This window comes from Mirounga leonina, unplaced genomic scaffold, assembly GCF_011800145.1.
Source record: "Mirounga leonina isolate KUSES-001 unplaced genomic scaffold, KU_Mleo_1.0 Mir_165, whole genome shotgun sequence".
NCBI lineage: Eukaryota > Metazoa > Chordata > Mammalia > Carnivora > Phocidae > Mirounga > Mirounga leonina.
In genome coordinates, this window is record NW_023270415.1 from 54,225,564 (window position 1) to 54,249,100 (window position 23,537).

Genomic DNA, 23,537 nt, shown 5'->3' on the forward strand with positions numbered 1-23,537 from the left:
GGTATATTTTTCCATTAGTAGACACAATGTTTGATTATGTCTCCGTTTGTGAAGTTAGCAGCCATTAATGATCATTGCCTGGATCTATTAAATTATGGAGGTTTAAAATGGTGATATTTTAATTCTACAATTCCCACCTAATTTATAATCTAGAATATTTCTGTAAAGAGAAGCTTCCCCAGTCAACTATTTGATTACCCTGAGAAATATTTTATATAGGAAATGTAGGGAAAATGCTTGATTCTTTCCTATTATTAGCTAGTTTTTGAAATAGTGAGTTGATTCCCAGTCATTCTCCAAAAGTGACAGGCATTTTTTTTGTTGTTGTTATTAGCGTCATTATAAGCTCTATGGATTTAAACATACTGTATGGTCTAATCCATATATGGATTGTGATTGTTAATCTTATTGATACTGGAAATGCCCAATTGCCATTCACAAATGAAAATGCCCCACCACTGACCTTCAATTTTCATGTTGATGCCTCTGTCCTTTTAAGTTTCATTAGCTTCTTCACTTTCTGATATGACAAACACATGTTTTTTTGTTTTTTTGTTTTGTTTTTCTGAGCCTGGAAATAAGTCATCCCTCCAAGTAATGCTGGTTCTTTTTATTGGAAACTGATGTTTGGATCCCACAATCTGGGTACCAGAGGCCAGTCGTTTATTCTTGACTTGAATGTTTTAGCAGGTCCTCGTTCATAATTCTGCCTATTGCATTTTGCAACAGCTCTATTTTCAGAAAACCTTTATATTGAGCAAGCAGCCGTCTCACTATAGCTTCTACCTATTGGTCATAATTTGTCAACAGGAGCTTAACTAATGATGATAACAGTAATGATGATCCTGATATTCCAGGCACTATACCAAGCATTTAACACATATTATCTCATTTAATCTTCATAGTGCTCTGCATTTTAAAGATAGATAAATAGATTATTAGACGAATCAAATTGCTCTGACCTTGGATACTAATCCACACCTTGGAGACTAATCCACTTCAAATCCCATGATGGACTTGTTCCCATGACAACCTTTCCTTGCTTCTGTAAATTGTTTTGTGATGTTAGTAAACATCTATGGCTTTTGTAGGCCAGATGGTCTGTAGTAACTATTTTTTCTCTGTATGATATTATTATTATATTTTCCACCGTATATCCAATTGCTGGCTCATGGATTCTGAGACAGGCTTTTCCCTTCTAATACAAAGCAACTCTTCTCTAATGCATTTTATTAAATATCAGTTTTTGAAACAAGGAATACCCCCTGCTGTTTTTTACCAGCCATGAATCTCTGTGCCTCCATTTTCTTATATCAAATATAAGAATAGTAAAATTTCCTAACTCACAGGACGTTGTATGAGAATTAAACCACAAATTGCCTTTTAAGCACTTAGTGCAGCACTTGGCACAGAGTACTCTCCCATGGATTGCTGTTGCTATTATTACTAATCTGTGAAATTGCTTCTTGTCACCTCAGTGGTACTTATGACACACTGATGAGCAGATACTTGGTAATGCATATTCTGGAAAGGATTATGTAAAGATAATGCCCTTCAAATCTCTTTAGATCGTCAAAACTGAACTGTCAGGTAGATTATATCTTGTGCTTTATGTCATGCGTTCTCAACAGGAAGAATATCACTACCAAGGGGATGAAAACTTATTCTTGCAGGACAAAAAATGTAATTTTTAAAAAGATTTATTTATTTGAGAGAGAGCGTGAGTGAGAGAGAGAGAGAGAAAGTGCGAGCGCACATGTGCATGAGAAGGGGGAGGGGCAGAGAGAGAGGGAGAAGCAGACTCCCTGTTGAGCCAAGAGCCCGAAGCAGGCTCCATCCCAGGACCTGAGCCGAAGGCAGATGCTCAACCAACTGAGCCAGCCAGGTGCCCCAGGACAGGAAAATTTAGATGAGCAATAGTTTGTGGCCCTCCAAAGAGGCACTGTACATTAACAGATATATAGTATATCTGAGGTATTAAATTCCATGGGGAGGGGAGGCTATTAGGAAAGAAAAAATCTAAAAAGGCTCTCGTGGGGGGCAGTGAAAAAAAATTCAGAAACACTGCCTGATTTGGATTAAAGGAGCAAAGAAAAATGAATGAGATTTCCGTGAAAAAGTTGAAAGCAAATTTGCAATTTGGAAAATTACAACTCGTGTAGCTTTTCAAAAATTTTTATTCTGTTTCAAGAAAAAAATATTTTCACTCTTCCTTCCTGCCCTGCCAGGAAATGCAAGGATAAGTAACGTGGAATTTTATCACAGTGGTCAAGAAGGCTTCAGGGATAGCACGGATCCAAGATACGCCATAACATTTCTTAACTTAGGACAGGTTTGTACTTCAATTTTCGCATATATTCAAAATAAAGTATTTTTATTTTTATTTATTTTTATTTTTTTATTTTTTTAAAAAATATTTTATTTATTTGACAGAGAGAGACACAGCGAGAGAGGGAACACAAGCAGGGGGAGTGGGAGAGGGAGAAGCAGGCTTCCTGCAGAGCAGGGAGCCCGATGTGGGGCTCAATCCCAGGACCCTGGGACCACGACCCGAGCCAAAGGCAGACGCTTAACGACTGAGCCACCCAGGCACCCCTGATTTTATTTTATTTAAGTTTACTAAAAAGTCATATCTTAGAATTGCTAAGGTGATGATCTAATATAACTTTCTTAGATACATTTTCCATCAACTTTTTTAGACTCATAGCAGCATCTGATTTACCCATTTCACACATTTTTTTTAAGTCAGTAAAAAAAACAGGCAAACAAAAAGGAGCACAGAAGTGAAAAGAATTAAAGATCTATGATATTATTTCATAACTCCACTTTATTTTGCAGTGATCAAAACTATTTACAAATAGTTTCTATTGAACAAAGTGAGTTGCTTGCATTTCTCAAATGAAAAGCATGTCTGTATATCCATGCTTCTGTCAAAAGTGGGAAAAGAGATGTGCTTAGAAGGCTGGTGATTGAAGAACAAATAAGAGAGAACATATTTTTTATGAAAATAAAAAATAATCTTGTAGGTTTGAGGTTGGCTTACTTACTCGTTGCTTACTTACTTACTCGTTGGCTGGTTCCTACAGACCTTTGAATTGTAACCCCCTGCCTAGAGTATCAACTTTTGTAATTAAAAAAAGTCCCTGCTTATCGTATAATAAAGTATTCTGAAAAATAATTTTTAGCTCCATAGTGTTTTATAGGTAATGATAGAAATAAAAATGCATAGAAAAGTATTTCAGAATTTTTTATCTGCATTTAAATCTGCATTTTGCTTTATTTAATCATAAATTGAAGATATGGAAATTTCCCAGGATTAAAAGATCTACAGGGAAATCATCTTCTTTGATGGAATGTGAATTGAGTATTTTATTTATCAAGATTTGTTTCCTGAAAATCACCTACTTCAAATTTTTTCTTTAAATGTATTTTAATTTTATTTTAAAACGTTCACTGAATCCTGATGTTTTATAGATTCAAGAACATGGCTCATCCTATATTCGAGGCTGTGCCTTTCACAATGGCTTTTCCCCAGCAATTGGTGTGTTTGGGACAGATGGATTGGACATAGATGACAACGTCATTCACTTTACAGTGGGGGAAGGTAGTATGATAATCTTTTTGTCCAAATAATATGCTTTCTGAGACAATCTTATCTGAAAACACTCGAGCCATGCCGTCCAACTGATCTTTTTCAGAGAATGGAAATGGCCTCTATCTGTGCTAGTATGGTAATTACTAAACCACATGCAGCCAACGAATACTTAAAATGTTGCTACTATGATTGAAGAACTGGATTTTTCATTTTAATTGTACTTAATTTACGTTTAAGTAGTTACACGTGGCTATGGCTATCATATCGGACAGTACAACTCTAGAAGAGTTATTTACCAGACCATGATCTTGTGTGAATTATCTAATCATCAATAGTTTAAATTACTATGACTTTTTTACTATGACATTTAAAATGCTCCTTACCTATCAGTCAAAAAGATTACTCACAAATAAATGTTACTATTTTATAAAAATTGGGCTTGATTTTAGGAGGTAATCCTTTCTTGAATATCTGTATGAAGCATAAAACAAACTCATTTAATGTATACAGAATTGGTGTTTGTTAAAATCTGAGGTGGATCCTCATATGTGGAACCCACATATTTAACAGGCACCCCAGAAGAGTCTAAAGCAGTTAGATTATTAAAGAGGTAGAGTTCAAAGGGCATACTCTAAAATTTAAGAGATTGATTAGTCAAGCTCGAACTAGAAAAACTAATTTCATGGAAATGTGAAAGACATTCCCCATAGTACTCATTACAAATCTGTATGTATTTGGGGGGATTTTATTCATTTTTTGCAGGTATAAGAATATGGGGGGATGCCAACAGAGTTCGAGGAAACTTGGTTGCACTTTCAGTTTGGCCAGGAACCTACCAAAACAGAAAAGATTTAAGTTCAACTCTCTGGCATGCAGCAATTGAGGTAGGGTGATTTATAATTATATAAAATAATGACATAACTTTACAAGAGTATCCTAAATTATGATTTGTAATTTCTTTACAGATTATATACCACAGATTATAAATTCTGTAGAAACTGTCTTAAAATATTATTGAAAACTGTTTTCTCCTTAGATAAAGATTGATGAATTAATAAAATGAGCTAATGAAAGGAGTAAATAAATTTTCTTGAGAGATGTGAGCTCCCACAGCCATTGAATTTTTCTTTGTGTTGATGTCCAGTGGTTTAAATAATTCTCTTACTTCCTTGCTTCTCAGGCATTAATTATCACTTCCAAGTCCTGGTACAGGGTCTTCTGCTGCTCATTGACTGAGTGTCTTGCACATATTACTACTTAACTCTGAATTTAGTTTCCTTCATCATACGGAAAATTAGAATTGATAGACTACAGAATCTCTAAAGTTCCTTTCTCATCTAAAATTCTTATGATTATGTGAGGTTATTTATTCTTATCTAGTATTACTAATTGGACCCTTCTTGGTCCCCATGAAGTTTCTTCAATCACTGTAGGCCATCAGGTGTAGGATGAGATTGCAGGCAAGCAAACAGAAAGTACAGAAAAAAGGTTGAGGACACATGGCTCCATCTTGTTTTTTTTCTACTTCCTATGCCATAAGAGCCAAAAGAAATTTAAAAAATAGCTCTTTGGGAAGATGGGATAAGGAGTGAGGTTTGTTTTTGTGCAACTAGTAATAATCACCTTAAGTAAAACCTGAAGGCCTGGAACTTGGTATACATTTATGAGAATGTTCTCTTTTCATCCTATTTATAGATGTGAGAATATAATCCAATGTCAATTCCAAATCTTTAAAGTTTTCTGTATCTTTTGAAAGAAAAGGAACTGACTTTACTTTTATGAATTTCATTTAACTCTGTTCTCTTATCATAATATATCAAAATAAAGGTGCTTACCCTCAGAGCTACTCTCCACCCAGGATCCCACACACAGGCCATCTTTAAATTTCCTGCAGAGGGAGGGGCTTGCCAAAAAGTGTAGTAGCAATTTCAACCCCAGCAGGGTGGTGCTGGGATGCACGTGGCCCTGCACAAGGAGCAGGAACCAGTCAGGCCCCAGTTTCAGAAACATCTCTTCCTTTGTCCTGTGGGGGTCAATAAATGTAATAAATTATCTCTCAGTCTGTGAGCAAATAACATGTCCAGAAAATACAAATAATGTCCAGCCTCACTTGTCACCTAGGAGAGGCAAATTAAGGTTAATCTGGATGTTACTTAGTGAAGAACATGTTAAATTTTTAAAGAATGGTAAAATAAAATGCTGGCAAGGTTGCTGTAAATAAATAAATAAATAAATAAATAAATGTGCTTAATACTTTAAATAGTTGAGATTTTGACTGTTTTGCTGACACCAGAGGCAAGAATTAAATCTTCTTTGCTCTATACTTTTCATTTTTTTGCCCCCTTGACTGGGCTCGTAAAGTAAAATTGTTTAGTAACTACCTAACACTTGTGTTCAACCTGTTTTTAATATAGCAGATTTTATTTAAACTAGTAAGTGCTTCTACTGAGTCTTATGATCCACTATAATTGCCTTAGTTTTCTCTTAATAAATCAAAGTGGTAATGTAATATAACCAAAGAATGATAAAATCCTACTAACCTTGCTCTAATATTGGAATTTGGTCTATGGCTTATAATTTTGAATGAAACCCAGGGGATTTTGTGACTGAAGTAAAAAAAAAAATCTCTTTAATGCTGTTTTCTAATGAAATCTAAGGCATAGAGTGTCTAGTGATGATTTTACACCAAGAACTTAAGGTAATTTCAATACTTCATTTGTAATGTAAATGTGAATGGGTTGAATAATGAAATTAATTTTTCCTCCTACAGGGTAGTCATAATTAGTTTTCCTATATGTGTCGCAGACTTGCTCTCCCTGTACCGTTGTGTAAGAGCCTGACCCATAGCCTTTCCCTTCTCACTGTACTAGATAAACAGAGGGACCAATACAGTCTTACAAAATAACGTCGTGGCTGGATTTGGAAGGGTGGGATACCGCATTGATGGTGAACCTTGCTCAAGTAAGTCTTTCGGCACAGAGTCACTAAAACTAAGAAATACCTTGTCCAAATTTGTTAGAAATAATTATGGTTTGTTAGTTCAATATGTAATATCTCCTCCTCCAGGGTACTGAAAGAACTCAACAAGCATTGAGTCTATGCAAAAAAAATGAATAGGCTTTTTTAAAAAAGATTTTATTTATTAAAAAAATAAAGAATTTATTTATTTATTTATTTATTTATTTATTTATTTATTTATTTATTTGAGAGGTGGGGAAGAGCACAAGTGGGGCGGGAGAAGGGGGTGGTAGGGGGAGGGGCAGAAGGAGAAGCAGACTCCCCACTGAGCCAGGACTTGGGATCATGACCTGAGCTGAAGGCAGACGCTTAACCGACTGAGCCACCCAGGTGCCCCTGAATAGGCTTTTAAAGATAATTTTACATGCTTATGATCCAAAAACTCTAGCAGCCACTTCAGTTCTTGATGCAGCTGGTGTTGGAACAGTGAGTACCTCATCCCACTACCACTTTCATAAAAGCAACACTTTAGAGATACATGTGTACAGGGATATGACACTGTTGCATGTTTCCTCTTGACAGGAATAAATGCTCACTATTTGTGCATTTAAACTTGCAAGCATGGAATAAGCCAAAGGACATGAACAGATAGTTCTCAGCTATATTTCTATTAGAGGAGTAAAACTCAAAAGTTAACTGAACAACTACTCTTTTGGCAAGTCTAGGGAAACTAGAACATTGTGTAATGTTCTGGCTGATTGAATGACAAAACAATATAACCCCTACAGAGCGGAACGGGGCAATAGCTGCCAAAATTATAGGAGCATTTGCTTTTGCCTTAACATTTCCACTTCTGGCAATCTAAGTAATATTTGCCTCTGTAACACTTACAAAATGATTTGTGAACAAGGTGACTCATCACAACATTGTGTGTGCTAGCAGGAAACTGCAAGCTGCCTTGTGTCCAGTACAGTGGACTAGTTATATAAAGCCAGATATTGGAACACTAGGCACCTCTCAAAATGAGGGAAGAAGATACATATCGATGTATTGATATGGAGAAAGAAATTTGCAGGATATTCTTAAGTGATAAATGGAGATTGCAGAATATATATATAAAACAATATACAACTATATATAACTCTATATACAACTCTCTCTCTATATATACTGTTTTGTTTATCGTATGTTTTGTGGAAGAAAGGAAAGAAAATAGGAGTATATATGGTTATTTGTGTTTACATAAAGCGACACAAAGTATAAAAGCAAAAAAAACCAAAACAGGTGAGTAGTAACAGGGTGACTGGTGACTTAATATTGTATAACTTTTTATAACCTCTTGGTTTTCCAACTAGGTAAATGAATTATCGGATCAAAATAAAATGAGTAATAGAGCTGCAGACTTTACCTCTTGAGAAACTCAGAGGAAATGGGGTTTTCTCTGAAAACTTTATATCCCTTGTACAGCTGATTTTTTTTTATCTCAGTGTAGTTATTTTTAAGATTCTTTGAATCAGCATTTTGTAAATCAGCATTTTTCTGGAAACTCAAAAATTATTGGGCTTAAGCTAATTTTATTCTTGTGTAAATACATTTTGAAGGAATAAAACAACTGCCAACAAATGTAACTGATTCCTTGATATATACTGTTATTAAATATTTTAGTTCTCAGCAGCTTAAAAGTTTTCTTTGACTAAAATTTTAAAATATGTCATTTTTCTGCAACTTCTTTGAAGTGTTGTCCTGGATTTTTTCAAGTCAAAATATGATCCGTGAATATGAATATTTACTAATATGTATATTTCACTGACTATATTGATATTCCTAAATAATTGAGAGTGTTTACAAGGAAGTTTGGGATTAAGAGAAATTGAAATAAGAGACATCACTGAGGAAATGAGGGTTTAAGTTCCTGGAACAGGGACACCAGCCTATCTAGTGAACCTCCCAGGCAAGTGAGAGACTGGGAGCCGGAGGCTGGGAGGCTGGGAAGGGAACCATGACTCACACTGGGTCCCAGGGGCAACACTATATGGAACCAAGGGAGAGACATGTGAACAGCTTCTTAAGGAGAAAACAAAACAGAATCCAGGCAGTTGACAAGTAAAATTTCAACCCCAAAGTATTAGGAAGAAAGGAAAATCAATAGAGGATAGGAGGAATTCAGATACCAGGAGACTTGGTCAAGAGAGCTGGTACTAAGTAACCTGTAGGGGGTGATGCTGCTCTTTATAGAGATGCCTCCAATATGTGCATGGTTAGGAGGGAATTATTAAGATTGCTGATCTGTTTTGTACGTAAGTAAAGTTTCATAAAAAAATCTACTTCAGGCTTCCTATATATTAATAATGAGTATAGCTTCCGTTTATTGAGGCACTTTATGTGGGTTATTTCATTTCATTCTGAGACTACTCTAAATTAGGTATTAAAACTTTTTATATTTGAGGAAACTGAGGTCTTAAAGGTTAAACAATGTTCCAAGGTCATACGTACATCAATTCAACAGATAGTTAAATGAACACCTATCTCTGCATGACCTTCTAGGCCCTAGGAATATGGTGGTGAATGAGATAAACACCGTGTCCTCTCTCATGAAGCTTACATTTCTAATAGGAGAGAGGAGATGGATAATTCATGAATAAGTAATAATAAAATTTCAAGTGAAAATAATGTTAGTGGCCTTGTGAAGGAACTGAGGTGCTACTTTGAATCAGGTAGTCAGAGAAGGCCTTGTAAGGGGGTGACACCTAACTTGAAAATGAGATGACTGGGAGGCACCAACAACAAAAAGGTGTGCAGGGGAAGCATTTTATAAACAGCAAGCGGTATCATTGTGTTTCAGGGTTAGCCTTCTTTGAATCCAAACACCATGCACTTTCTCATGAAATTCGTGTTTAATGAGAGATAGTAAGTTAAATGTGCTAACAACTAAACCAAACTTTTGCAGTCATACTAATGGTGAAGGGACAAATTAGGTAAGATTAAATCCTGAGTAGAGTAAGCCATAACAATATTTAATTTTCATGTTAAAATTTACATAAGATTTATACATTTAATTAAAAAAATTTTAACTTTATCATACTTCTTATAAAGCTCTAGGACATGACTTACAATGTTAATTCTCTGTTTTCATATTTCTTTACAAGGTCAGTCTAATCCCATGGAAAAGTGGTTTGACAATGAAGCCCATGGAGGTTTGTATGGTATTTATATGAACCAAGATGGCCTTCCTGGGTGTTCTCTTATACAGGGATTTACCATTTGGACATGCTGGGATTATGGAATTTATTTTCAGGTAAATGTGATCCAGGGTGGTGGTTATTTATCTTGTTTTATGATTGTATTTTTTACTATGTAAACTACAAGTTGTTTTACAGACCACAGAGAGTGTGCATATCTATAATGTGACTCTGGTTGACAATGGGATGGCCATTTCTTCAATGATTTACATGCCAGCTGCTGTATCTCACAAAATTTCCAGTAAAACAGTGCAGATTAAGGTAAGAAATGAATACAGCCACAATAAGGAGAAAGGGTAAAATTACTGAAGTTCCGATAAGAATGATCTCCTTGACCTCTAAGCCCAGCAAGTCGAAACCTCCTTGTCTTTGTTCTCATTGTCTTCCTCCAGGAAGTGCTCTATCTTTCCCTCTCCTCCCTGCTCCCCTCACCTCTTCTTGCGTACCACCTGCTAATCTTGCCACAGTTAGTGAAATTTTCCTTCCCTCTATGACACCTTTCCTGAACTAGCTTAGATGGTATTGATACTCTCTCCTCTTTTTGTTCTTGCTCTTCCCTGGGCATATTTCTATCACAGAAACGTAACATGTCATTATAATAATTTACCCACCTGTCTTCCCCTTCCCAGTTTGACTGTCATTCCACTCAGGGCATAAAGTCATATCCTTTTCATCTTGGCTTTTTGAATGATCCCTTCCTCAAACTTCAAGGTTGTGTTTTGCTATGGTGGAATTCAGTATTATCCATTATCATATTTTTCCTGAGGAAAAGCTATTATTTAAGCTGTACTGTTTGAATTTTTTTTAAATAGAGTGCATTAATTGTTGGAAGTAGCCCTGGATTTAATTGCTCTGATGTCCTAACTAATGATGATCCCAATATTGAACTTTCTGCCGCCCATCGGAGTGCTAGACCTCCATCAGGTGAGAATTTTAGAAGTTCAGTTTTGGTGTTCATGTGGGTGCATATTTGAATCTTATTAACTTTCTTTCTTTCATAAAAGGTGGGAGAAGTGGGATTTGCTGGCCTACCTTTGCTTCAGCACATAACATGGCACCCCGGAAGCCCCATGCAGGGCTCATGAGCTACAATGCCATTAGTGGCCTTCTGGATATCTCAGGCAAGTTTAAACATAGTCTTGACAAATCTACTCCATTAAGTTCTATAAAGAATATGTAGAATATGTCTAATAATGTTTCACTATTAGTAAAAATAATGATTTAAATGAATCTGTATATGAATCTGCTCAGTGTGAGAAGCCAGGAAATTAGACATCAGTCAATTTCAAGAATGGTTCCCTGGCAAAATTTGTATATGTTAAAGAAGTGACATTTAATTTTTCCTTCTAAAACAACAGAGGAAACACTGATATAGTGATTTAATGTTCATTTCTATAAATTGTAAAAACCCTTTTATATAAGTAGGGTTATATATTATTATCTCTTTTTACAACTGAAGAAATTTAAACTCATATAACCTAAGAGCTTAGTAACATCTATTGGCTCTATCATCCTGTTCATTTATTTCTTTAGTGCTTCTTCCATAGTTGATACACTTTGGTGATCACTAACATGCCCTCTGTGCTTACTCCCAGAGACCCATGCACATGCTTTTCCCTCAGGCTTCATTTTACCCAGTCATCCAGTCTTGTTCCTTCCAGGCCCCTGACTAATTAGCTAAGTCATTTTTTATGTTTATCCTTACCTCACACCACTTCTCTCTTCACACAAAGTGGGTCACCCTGGGTACTACCCAAATTTCTATCCCATAGTAGAATCTGCCCACGCCACACTCTTTCAAGGCCATCCCCAGGTGGGGCTGAAATGCACTGGCCTTATATAATAGACTCATTCCAATATTTCATTTTTCAGAGACTTTTGACCCCTTCTCCTACAGTTTGCCGTTTCTTATCATCCACTTCATTTAAAGTGGAACATGACATTTTCCAAACTTAGAAAAGCCATGACAGCAGCATGGGAGAATACCCCAATCCATAGTGACACTCTCCCTTATCTAGCTTTATATTCTTTCCCCCTTGATCTAACATCATCACAATTTACTCTCAGATATATATACTCCTGATTCCTGCCAGTACATGTTACTCAGTTCCTGCAGTTCCTTTGGTCTATAATTCCTCTCATCCCATAGCAGGCTTAGCACTGCCACAGTCAGACCATGTTGAGACTTGACCAGACTTACTGCTCTGTTTGCCAGAAGGGGAGATGGGGACAGGACCTGAGAAAGGCAAGATTTGCCTTTTCTTCTGAGGTCTTGTCATGATTTCAGCAAATGGGGCAGGGAGCTATCCTCTAATAAGGGAAAAGCAGACCACTTATACAGATCTGGAACATTCAAGGGGAACCCAGGGTTTCAAGGCTCAAGTTCATCTTCCTTATATTCCCATCCTAACTCAGAGTTCCATTTCTTTTCTATTAGAGCCCTGTCTTTGATGTAGGAGACTTGCCAGGGCTAAGAATTCAACCTTCTATGAATGCTGTGCTGGTTTTGTGATCAGATCCTGAGGTTTGCCTTGAATTTGTGATTGATTACCACAGCTTACAGTTTTTTTCTTCAAAGCACCAGTGATGGTCAACAGTCACCTACTTCTAGTTTCCTTGTAACCACTGTTTCCCCTTTACCACTCCAATGCCAAAGTTACTGTATAAGCCAGAGCATTTCCTTCCACCTAGATATTATCCCAGTTCACCACGAGTGAAATCTTAACAGTTGCACTGTTAGAGCATTCTAGGGACTATCAGTACTCCACCTGCCACCAGTAAGGGCATCCTCTTTCCCATCCAGACAGCAAGTGAGCTAAATTCATTATTGCATCACTACAGTGTGTATCCTAGGACCACTTTGGTACTCACTGTCTAAATCAGGTGTTCTAAAAGTAAAGCCAGAGATGGGATTCTTGTGCAAGTGGTTTATTAAAGGTGTGTTTTCACAAGAAAGGGAGTGAGGGAAGTAGGATAGGGCAGAGCTAAGCAAGGATATGGTCTCAGCTGGAGTCTAGCTCCTTCTTGATACCTTAGGGGGCTGTGTAGTTTAATTTCCCCCTCTTGAGGCAAGGGGACCTTCTGTATCAGTTGCCAATTAGACATGATAGCCCTTTGGTGGTGGTATTAAGGAGTGCATAATCTCTTAGGAGAGGGAGTTGTCATCTGGTCAAGGGCAATTCTCTGGAGAAAGGGGCAGGTGTGAGTAGTTGGCAGCCAATACTTATAGGAGCTGAGGACAAGTGCACTGGGCCAGTAAAGCAGATCTGTACAGGTTACAAACAGTGTCTGCTACTATGGTATTTTATTAATATTCATCTACAAGCTCATATTCATGTATATACAATATCATCTTAGGAAAAAATATCATCAGGAAGAATAGTAGTAGTACATAACTGATTTAAGAATTTTGGAGTTACCTTTTCCTTTTTTTCTATTTTTGAGCTATTGGATTTTAAGTACAATGGAAATTAAGTTTGAATTCAATAAACTTTATCTTCTGGTCATACAATATATGCAATAAGGCCAAAAGAACCATGTTTCAATTAGTCTTTGCTGTGTAACAAAATACCTCCAAAATTTAGAGTCTTTAAACAACCATTTATTAGCTCATGATTCTGTGGATTGACAATTTGGGCTTTGTTCATTTGGATAGTTCTTCTGCTGGTCTCACCTGGGATTATTCCTTAGGCTGCCCACAGTTTACAGGATGGATAGGGGCTAGTTGGTCTAGGTAATCTCACTTCCATGTCTGGTGGTTGGTACTTGCCAATCGTTGGGTTGGCCATTAGCTGGAGTAATGGGGGTGATTGGGCCATATGTCTCCTAAGGTTATTCACATGCTAGAAGTCACAGAATTCCCCAAAAGCACCAAAAGAGAGTGAGCCCTAATATGCAAGCACTTTTCAGATCTACTTATATCACAATTGCTCTTGTCCCATTGGTCAAAGCCAATCACATAACTAAGCTCAGAGAAAATATGAGAAGACTATTCAATGGTATTAATATAGGGAGGCAACAATCTAACACAAATAGTGGTGGACTATCTACCACATAAGCTAAGAGCTCCATGTTCAGAGTGGTGTTATATGATGTGTTTGCTGGAATATACATGAAATGAAACTGATTTTATCACTTTCTCCTTAGAAAATAATTATTTTTTTGTTATTTATGTTTTAGGTTCAACATTTGTTGGATTTAAGAATGTTTGTTCAGGTGAAACTAATGTGATATTCATTACTAACCCTTTAAATGAAGACTTACAGCATCCAATCCATGTGAAGAACATACAGCTGGTTGATACTACTGAACAATCAAAAATATTCATACATAGGCCTGATATAAGGTACAATGTATCAAAGTCCGTTTTTTTCTTTCCTGTATTTATAGCTTTCCATTGTCTTTTTTTCCCTGCCAGAGATCTGAGAAAGTTGTTATATTAAAGTAACTATTAATTTCTATAAAATTGTAATCAGGATCATGAAAATTAAGAATATTTAATGCATTTGTGTTTTCAGTTAAACTGAAGAAGCTAGTCTTTAATATGTATATTTTCTCATACCTTTTTTTCCATGCATCCCATCATAAAAGAAAAGAGACCAAGTTAGAAGTGTGTTGTACATTAGTATCTCTCCACTAATGGTCATTAGCAATGAGAGACATCTCTATCATTTCTGCCCTTTGCCTTACTTCTTTTGTTTCCAGTTGCTTTCCAAATATCTTACCATGTTCACCCCAAAATGCACTTTGAAATTTAACATCAATCATTATAATCACTGTGACTGAGAAGATGCAGAAATGCAGAAGAGTGACTTTTCAATCACAAAAGTCAGTTGGAGTCAGAATATTTATAGAAACTGAGCCACTTAGACCCTAAATCTTAAAAGAAGATAGTCAGTAACTGCTACACTTTTCTAAGAGAAGCAGACCAGGAATTCAGATGTAAGACAAGATTGGAGGAAAGAAATTTTTTATGAGAGATCTTTGACCATTTTCAGCATAGGAAGAAGACAAGGAATAATGCTGTCTCATTAGATAGACATCTCTTCAGACAAATGCAGTGTTTCATAAATAGTTTCACTTCATCTGATTTTGTTTTGGTGACAACTGCACATCTCATCTAGGAATTACTGAACTGCAGTAATTTTGGGCTCAATAGAGCCTGTCCTCACTAGAATATTATTAGCTTCTGTTTAATTATCATTGAATCTTTCAGATGTAATATATAATTTTAATACCTAGGTCATGAAGAAAATACTACTTTTTTGAGAGAGAGAGAGCACGCAAGCGGGAAGGGAGAGGGGCAGAGGGAGAGGGCAAGAGAGAATCTTAAGCAGGCCCCATGGTCAGTGCAGAGCCCCACGTGGGGCTCGATCTTACAGCCCTGAGAGCATGACCTGAGCCGAAATCAAGAGTTGGATGCTTAACCGACTGAGCTACCCAGGTGCCCCAGAAAATACCACATTTTAAAATATAATGTCTTTGGCTCTGTGCTTTTGTTAAGATGCTATTGGCATTTTCCCAGATCCCTTTTACAAGACAGTTCACCCAGTCCCTCAATGATGTAAATGTTGGCCAATAATAACCTACAGTTGCCCTCTTTTCCAGAAAATTGCTCTTAGCTGAACAGGAATAGCCTTGGGGTGCTAAAACCTTCCCTAACACCACCTCCTTTCAAACCATGCAAAATGACTGGTTTATACAGGAGTACAAAAAGCCAACCCCCTTGTCTCAAGGTGGGAGCAACCCCGGGTGCAATTGATGATCCAGAGGTACCCTTGGGATCAGAATGAAGCTAGTCCACAGACCATAGAAATCTCGTTTTCTTTCCTTCGCCCTATGTGGCTTCTCTCCTTCTTTTTTGAGAGAATTCCTTCAATAAATCACTTGAACAAAAATCTACATTTTAGGCTCTGTTTCTTTGTAACATGAAGTAAAGATAGAGCTCTAAGTCATAATATAAAAGTGCCACTGGGTACTCTACCTACAGACTTGCTCACAGTAGCATCTTCACATACTTGAACACAAAGAACCCATGAGCTACAGAAATATTTATTCAAGTCATCTCCAAAGCTATTATTGTACAGTAAAGGGCAACTTACCCCTTCATGTTTCTCTTACAGCAAAAACGGAAAGAGATGTTAAACACTACCTAATAGTTCTGAGCTTTCCACTATTATTTTGTTGTTATAACTTCGGAATAAGTTATATTTCCCCATAGTATATATCATGACATAGTATAACTATACTGTATACTATGTAATGTGCAGTATATTGCAAATTAAGCATCTATTTTATTATTATTACCAGTTAACAATCAACACTCTAGGTAGCTCAAGATGAAGGTGGAATGCTATCTATGGTTGAACTACATGATAAGTATATAGTATTTCATCTCTTACAGTTTGGGTATTTACAGAATAGTTACTAAAATATGTAACATAGCAATAATAATCCAAGTATATCTGTTTGTATATACATAAACAAAATCTATATAATATTATACACATAATATGCAATTGATGATGACCTAAAAGCTTGAGATAAGGGGACTGAACTTTAAGTATTTAAATTATTTTATAGTAAGCATACAATACTTTTATAAATTTTAAAGACCCGTGAAAAAAAGAAGGGAGAGACTTCCAACATAGGGATTTTGTATGTCCGACACAACAGACTAACTGTTGGCCTGCTCAATGGGGCAATGTTGGTATACTGCGAGCAATGCACAAGGTTGAAATCTATCATTTAACAAAATATGGAATAACAAAATGGAACTCTAATTTTATATCTCACAGGTATAACTTGTCCTTTTGAAATGTTAATGAATTAATAATAATAATATAACAAACCAACAGAATGGAAAATCAGACCTTATTTCAATACTAATTACATATGTGACTTGGTCCCATCTTTAATCCTTTCTGAAATGATAAGATTCAATCAATCAAAAAAACTTTGGATACTCTCTTATCAAACACTCAACTGAAATTCAGCTCTCTAGAAACAGGGGAAGGGTACTAAATATAAATATTCATGTGTTTTGCCTTTTCTCCACAGTAAGGTGAATCCAGCTGATTGTGTAGACATGGTTTGTGATGCCAAAAGGAAATCTTTTCTTAGAGATATGGACGGCTCTTTTCTGGGAAATTCTGGTTCAGTGATACCTCAAGCAGAATATGAGTGGAATGGAAATAGTCAATTTGGAATTGGAGACTACAGGATTCCTAAGGTGATGCTCACATTCCCAAATGGAAGTAGAATTCCTGTCACTGAGAAAGCACCTTACAAAGGTTAGTTGGATATTCTCCTGTCAGTCCTCAAGTTTGTGAAACAAAATATATCTTTTATTTTTAGTAATTGGGGTAATCAACCAATAACATATTTTCTACTTACTAATCTTACATAAAAGAAAAAGTACATGGATGTTTTTGGAGAGATTGCTTTTCCTTTCTAAGATGTATATACCTGTTTCTAGGAATTATTAGAGATTCAACCTGTAAATACATTCCACAATGGCAGAGCTATCGGTGTTTTGGGATGGAATATGCAATGATGGTTATTGAAAGCCTGGATTCTGACACAGAAACTCGAAGACTCTCACCAGTGGCTGTAGTGAGCAATGGTTATGTTGATCTCATTAATGGTATGTGTTCAGTGTAAACAAGCTAGTAGTTACTCAAAGCATTTACTATTTATTACATGCATGGAGACGTCTCACAAATTATTTATCACATTAAACTAGCAAACATCAGGACTGCTTTTCCTTCTGTTTGTAAAAAAAGATCTATGTGCAGGAGGGCTGTTTAATGCTTCAGTAGATTCCCATATTAGAAAGCCAGGATAGTTATTCCAAATTGACCATTAGAAGAAGAAGAGGAGAGTTATTCCTTGACTGATTTTCATACCTATATTAATTAGGTGGCATAAATATTTTAAGGAAAAATTGGCCTGATTGTCTCCAAAAAGACAATTTGCCTTACATAAATTAAAACACAGATAATGTATTATTTGGAGTACTTGAGAAGGTATGTTCAGCCTACTCGGTTTTTATTTTCATGAATCCTTCTAAGACTTATTCTTGAATCAATGTGTTTTGGGGTTTGTTTGTTTTCATTCCTGATTCCTTTGACTGTCAAGAACATCTTGGCAAGCTTCAGAGTCTAGGCTCCTTACATTCTGGCCATGGGTGGTTCTAGTAGAGAGCGAAGGCAGTGGTCTCCATGAGAATTCAGATCAACTTAGGAGTCCAGGACTTTCTGAATAAATAAGATGAACTTCTAAGAGCTGCAGAAAATAGAGGGCAGGGACTTACTGTTTTACCCTGAAATAGTGTGGGGGGCTCAAAGGTAAGTCCCTAAGAAGGCTTAAGAGTTTTTCCAGTGCTAAAGGGTCATGTAACCTGGATCAGAAAGATTTCTGTGCCCAGGCAGTGTCAAAACATGGACTAAAATATCCTGAGATTCAACAAAATAGCCAGTACCTCACAAAAATATTCATTTTTTAAAATGTGTTAGCAGGGATCAAAAACTAATGATGTAATGTATAGTGATTAACATAACATAATTTAAAAAATGGCAAAAAAAATTTAAAAAATAAAATAAAATGTGTTAGCAGGGAAATTAAAGAACATCCAAAGAAATGGCGATATGCAAAAAAAAAAAATGTTTTAAAGAGAATAGAATGAGCTAAATCAGGGGTGTCCCAAAATTACATGATTTCAAGTCTCTCCTCACTTCTGTTGCCTGCAACATGCAATTTGCCTGGTTTCTCTGGCCTGCAGTCAACCCAGTTTCAAGTGCTGCCTTTCAGATCTTACAAAGCAGAGAGCTTGTGGGAGAACTTTAGACCAGTCAGTGTGAATAATGGAGATGTTTTCAAATTGCTCTGTTTTATATGCTGGAGAAAGATTTTATTCTATTTATTTTTACATTTTTCTTTTCTGAAAAGCAATACAAGCTTTCCACTTACAATAGTGACATGACATTTCTCTTAAAAATAAATTTTTAGAGTGTTAATTTAAAGAAAAGTCTTAAGTAAACGGTAGGATCGCAAAAATTATGAAGATGTTGAAAGAATCACTGAAGCATAAGATGCAACTGCATTAGATTGTGAAAAAAAATTCCTAATGTATGGGGCGCTTGGGTGGCTCAGTCGTTAAGCATTTGCCTTTGGCTCGGGTCATGGTCCCGGGGTCCTGGGATTGAGCCCCGCATCGAGCCCCGCATCTGGCTCGGGCTCCCTGCTCCGCGGAAAGCCTGCTTCTCCCTCTCCCCCGCCCCCCCCCCGCCCCCGTGTGTGTTCCTGCTCTTGCTGTGTCTCTCTCTGTCAAATAAATAAATAAAATCTTAAAAAAAAAAATTCCTAAGGTAAAAGTTATTGAATACCACTAAAGTTTCCTTTAAAATTTTAATACTCAATTTCATTTATTTTTAAAAACTGGCTTTGCTACTCTAAATTTTTCTTTTTTTTTTTTTTAAAGATTTTATTTATTTATTTATTTAACAGAAATAGCGTAAGTAGGCAGAGCGGCAGACAGAGGCAGAGGGAGAAGCAGGCTCTCCGCTGAGCAGGGAGCCTGATGTGGGGCTCGATCCCAGGACCCTGGGATCATGACCCGAGCCGAAGGCAGTCGTTTAACCGACTGAGCCACCCAGGCACCCCTAAATTTTTCATTTTATATGTAGAAATTTCTTTCTGTTTTCAAAACGCACAAAGAAGGTTTATTTAAAAGTAGATTTTACATTTTGGATGCTAAGAGAAAGTTGATATTCTACTTGAGCTTCAGAAGTTTATGTTTATTTAAAATTTGATTGAAGTTCAGTTATAAATATTGGTAAGAATTCCAGGTAAGCCAGGAAATTAAGCAAAGCTAATGAATAAATACATCAAGAAAATGTATCATTCCATATCTCACTCAGTGTTTTATAATCCCAGCCACTTTAAAACTGAAGTGAAATAGAGAAATTTGCTACAACAGTCATGTTATGCCTGTTCTGGGGAAATGTCTGGATTCAGGTAGAAAAGCATCGACTGTCTTTGGCTTTTTAGAGGATTTATTGGAGTGTTATTTCTCTGATTGCTTCAGCTCGTTAATGATGTTGACCCTCCAGTGGTGCCTATAATCACAGTCTTAAACAAAAAGGTATTAAAATAACAATGGAGGAAGATTAAAGACTTCATAAAAAGCAAACTTAAGAGTTTGTTGAATTTACAAATTAACTGATGAAGAAATGAGTGAGCGAAAAAATTAATGAATCCATGGTTTAGCCATACAAATGTCCACATTTCCAAGTACAGGCTCTGTTTTTAAAAAATTAACTCTGTAACCTCGTATTTCTCACTAAAGAGTCTGAGAAAGTTGGCTCCCCACCTAAACTCAGATTTGATAGGTAGGAGAAAGGATCAAAGCATTTTCTTTCTTAGCATGGGGCCTGGGCTTAAATATGATTGTTGAAGTAGAGAATCATATAAACCTACTATTTCCTTCAAGGACCCTTCCAGTGCAAACTCAACACATTTACTTACCTTTTTTACCCTACACAGTATAAAAGTAAGGGCCGTAGGGAGGAGTTGCTTCCCTGCCTTCTTTTTAAGCTAAGGATATATGGGTGGATGGATAATGGATGCAAATGCTGAACTTGACCCTGCAATTTATTTTTTTTAATTTTATTTTTTTTATTATTATGTTATGTTAATCACCATACATTACATCATTAGTTTTTGATGTAGCGTTCCATGATTCACTGTTTGCGTATAACACCCAGTGCTCCATTCAATACGTTCCCTCTTTAATACCCATCACCAGGCTAACCCATCCCCCCACCCCCTCCCCTCTAGAACCCTCAGTTTGTGCAATTTATTTTTAATACAATTAGTCTTCAGACTTTGTGCTAAATAATAGTCATAATATGGAATGTGAACTTTCATATATGTGGCTTTAGGCCCACAGGATCATGGCTGGTGTGCTGGATACACATGCCAGAGAAGGCTGTCCCTGTTTCATAGCATTGTGGCGCTGAACAAATCTTATGAAATTTACTTCACTGGCACTAGTCCTCAGAATCTTCGACTGATGTTGCTTAATGTTGACCATAAAAAGGTAACACAAGATCGAAATAATTTCTTGAGTTATTGGTGTTGGTTATTGACATCTATTTCTATATGCTAAGGATTGATCTCCTCCCCTGTTCTCTTGAACATCGTCATGAGGATCATCAGAGTACGACTAAAAATACTGTTAGTCCAGAAAGTTTTCATCAGCCTGAGAACACATATGCATCCCAAACACCTTTCCCCCATCATGACAGTGAGGGCTATGATTTGTGTGATTGGCAGCAAACCTGAACTTTTATATAAACATAGTGCACATCCAGAATTGATTACTGAAATTATATATTTATTTTTCCATGCTGCTATTTATATATTTCAGGAATACACCTTTGGAATTTACTTCAGAGATCACAGCACGTTATTTTAAATATCTTCAATAATATCAAATCTTTGCCATGAACTGAACTCAGCTGGGACAGTTAAGTTTATATATACTGTGTCAATGGGAAAAGAGTATGAGGTTAAACAATAGTCTCATAATTGAGTTTTTTTTTTCCAAGAGTATGAGACTCGAAAGTCCCAGAGTATTATGAATGTGAAGAAAGGGTGTGGATAAGATGAAGCAGAGAGAACAGTAGCAAAGAGAGACTCCTGCCCCTTCTCAGGTGATAGCAATCTCAGCCTTTCAGTTGCTGGACATAAAACCTTGGACCCGTTCTTGATTCCTCTTTTTGGGTCATATCCCTCACCCAGTCCATCTGCAAATCCTGTTGGGTGTCCCTTCAAAATATTCAGAATCTGACCACTTCTTACCACCATCACTGCTACCATCCACTTGGAGCCAACATTATTTCTTCCCTGGAATAAGGCAGTTGGCTCCCAGCCCATCCCACTGCTCTGCTTCTGCCTGCTCTATTGTCTGTTCTCACCTCAGGAGCCACAGAGAGACCTTCCAAATCTAAGTCACACCAGGTCACTCCTTGCCCCAAACGCTGCAGTAATTTCCCCATTGGGCTTTGTACAAGAGCCAGAGTCCTCACATCCTTAGCTCTCTGACTTAGACTCCTCCAGCTACACCAGGCTCCTTGCTGTTCCAGACCACCCCCCACCTGTTACCACCTGGGCCTTTGTTCCAGATGTTGAGTCTGCCTGGAACATTCTACACTAGGTGGCTAACTGCCCCCCCCATTCCTCCAACAGGCCTAGCCTGTTCACCCCACCTCAGTTGGCTCTCCCAATTATTCATACTCTGATCTACCTTTCCTTTTCTCCATAGCACTTACCACCTTCTAACATGCTTCATATTTTGCTTATTATTGCTACTATTTATTTGTCTCTCTCCTCACACTAGAATATGCCTCAAATAGAGCAGGGGCTTATGACAGCCCTAGAATAGGGCCTGGTTTAGATAGGCCCTCAATTTTTTAATGGAAGAGAATATTCTTAATTTTAAAAATAACTACAAAGTAATGTGACTGTTAATGTCCTGGGCCACTGAAGATAATCTCAAAAGAAGATTCCAAAACTGTGTATAGCTTATTAGATTCCTTATTAATTTCTCTCTGCCCTTGTAAAGGTTAGTCTCCTTCCTTACTTTATGATTATACCTGTAGCGTGAGATGTGAGGAGTATAAACATGGAAAATGAACAAAATTGAATCAGAGAGGGTAGCTATTTTGACTAATTTTTATCAGTCTTACTACCAAATTTGTCTCAGAGGTAAGCATTTTTTTTCAACATTAACTAATTTTGTGTGGTTGCATTATAGAGAGAGCACTGCTAAATTCCCTGTTTCCTCCTGCCCCTGGAGTTGAAAGCCTGTATTGGAACTTTGTTATCTTTTAAAAGAAATGTTTCTTTTAGAGATACTCCTTTAATAATTCTTTCTTACATTATGCTTTTCTACCAAGAATCATCAGTTAAGAGTTAAGTTATAACGTCTGTATGAATGGTTGAATGTAAGGCCATTTACAAATTTTAACTCAGTATTTATCATCAATCCATAAAACTTAGTTATACTATTTTACAGAAGGTATATATAGTTGAAGGACATTTTTAAGTGCCAAATTCTAAATATTCTGTTTCATTGTTCTCATAAGAAACAAAAATGTTGTTTATTTTTTAACAGGCTGTGGTGGTAGGAATTTTTTTTCCCACGCTTCAGCGTTTGGATGTCTATGTGAACAATGCATTGGTTTGCCCCAAAAATACAGTATGGAACCCTCAACAGAAATACTGTGAACCTAAAAGACATCTGTACACAGGTATTTCCTCAGAAAAATAAAGCATACACGTTACATATGGACTTAATTATGTATAAAATTATTTGGAATGTTTCGTTATTAATATTTTTAGTTCCTTAGCCATTGATGAGCACAAGAGAAGATATTGTTAGCCACGATCCACCAAATTCTGAGATGTGTTCATTTATGACATACGTGTCCTGAAAGATTATTCCTGATGGAACTCTTACGTACCTGCGCACATGCAGATGGAAGCTTTTGTGTATCATGCACATTCCTTTTCCCCCTGAGAACATTTACGTTCTACATGTAGTTCAGTTATTCCTATATACAGAAGAGATTTGGCTTAGAATTTTTACCCTATCTCTGCTTTACTTCTGTTTCATAGAGGTCAGAGCCAAAATTAATTGGCAGTTACCAGAAGTATTGCCAAGAAAGCTAGTATAACAT

At 36.6% G+C, this 23,537-nt stretch overlaps 1 protein-coding gene across 1 annotated transcript in view; it reads left to right on the top strand.

The window, feature by feature from the left end:
* The window catches only part of PKHD1L1 (PKHD1 like 1), a 151,106-nt gene that overhangs the window by 111,500 nt on the left and 16,069 nt on the right, over window positions 1–23,537 (top strand). The window contains exons 60-72 of the mRNA XM_035011768.1: window positions 2,229–2,332; window positions 3,475–3,604; window positions 4,358–4,479; window positions 6,466–6,556; window positions 9,700–9,848; window positions 9,931–10,053; window positions 10,605–10,716; window positions 10,797–10,913; window positions 13,972–14,137; window positions 16,852–17,084; window positions 17,270–17,437; window positions 20,736–20,893; window positions 22,973–23,108. Of these exons, the coding sequence (XP_034867659.1) occupies window positions 2,229–2,332; window positions 3,475–3,604; window positions 4,358–4,479; window positions 6,466–6,556; window positions 9,700–9,848; window positions 9,931–10,053; window positions 10,605–10,716; window positions 10,797–10,913; window positions 13,972–14,137; window positions 16,852–17,084; window positions 17,270–17,437; window positions 20,736–20,893; window positions 22,973–23,108 (1,809 nt within the window). The remainder of the gene's footprint in view (window positions 1–2,228; window positions 2,333–3,474; window positions 3,605–4,357; window positions 4,480–6,465; window positions 6,557–9,699; window positions 9,849–9,930; window positions 10,054–10,604; window positions 10,717–10,796; window positions 10,914–13,971; window positions 14,138–16,851; window positions 17,085–17,269; window positions 17,438–20,735; window positions 20,894–22,972; window positions 23,109–23,537) is intronic.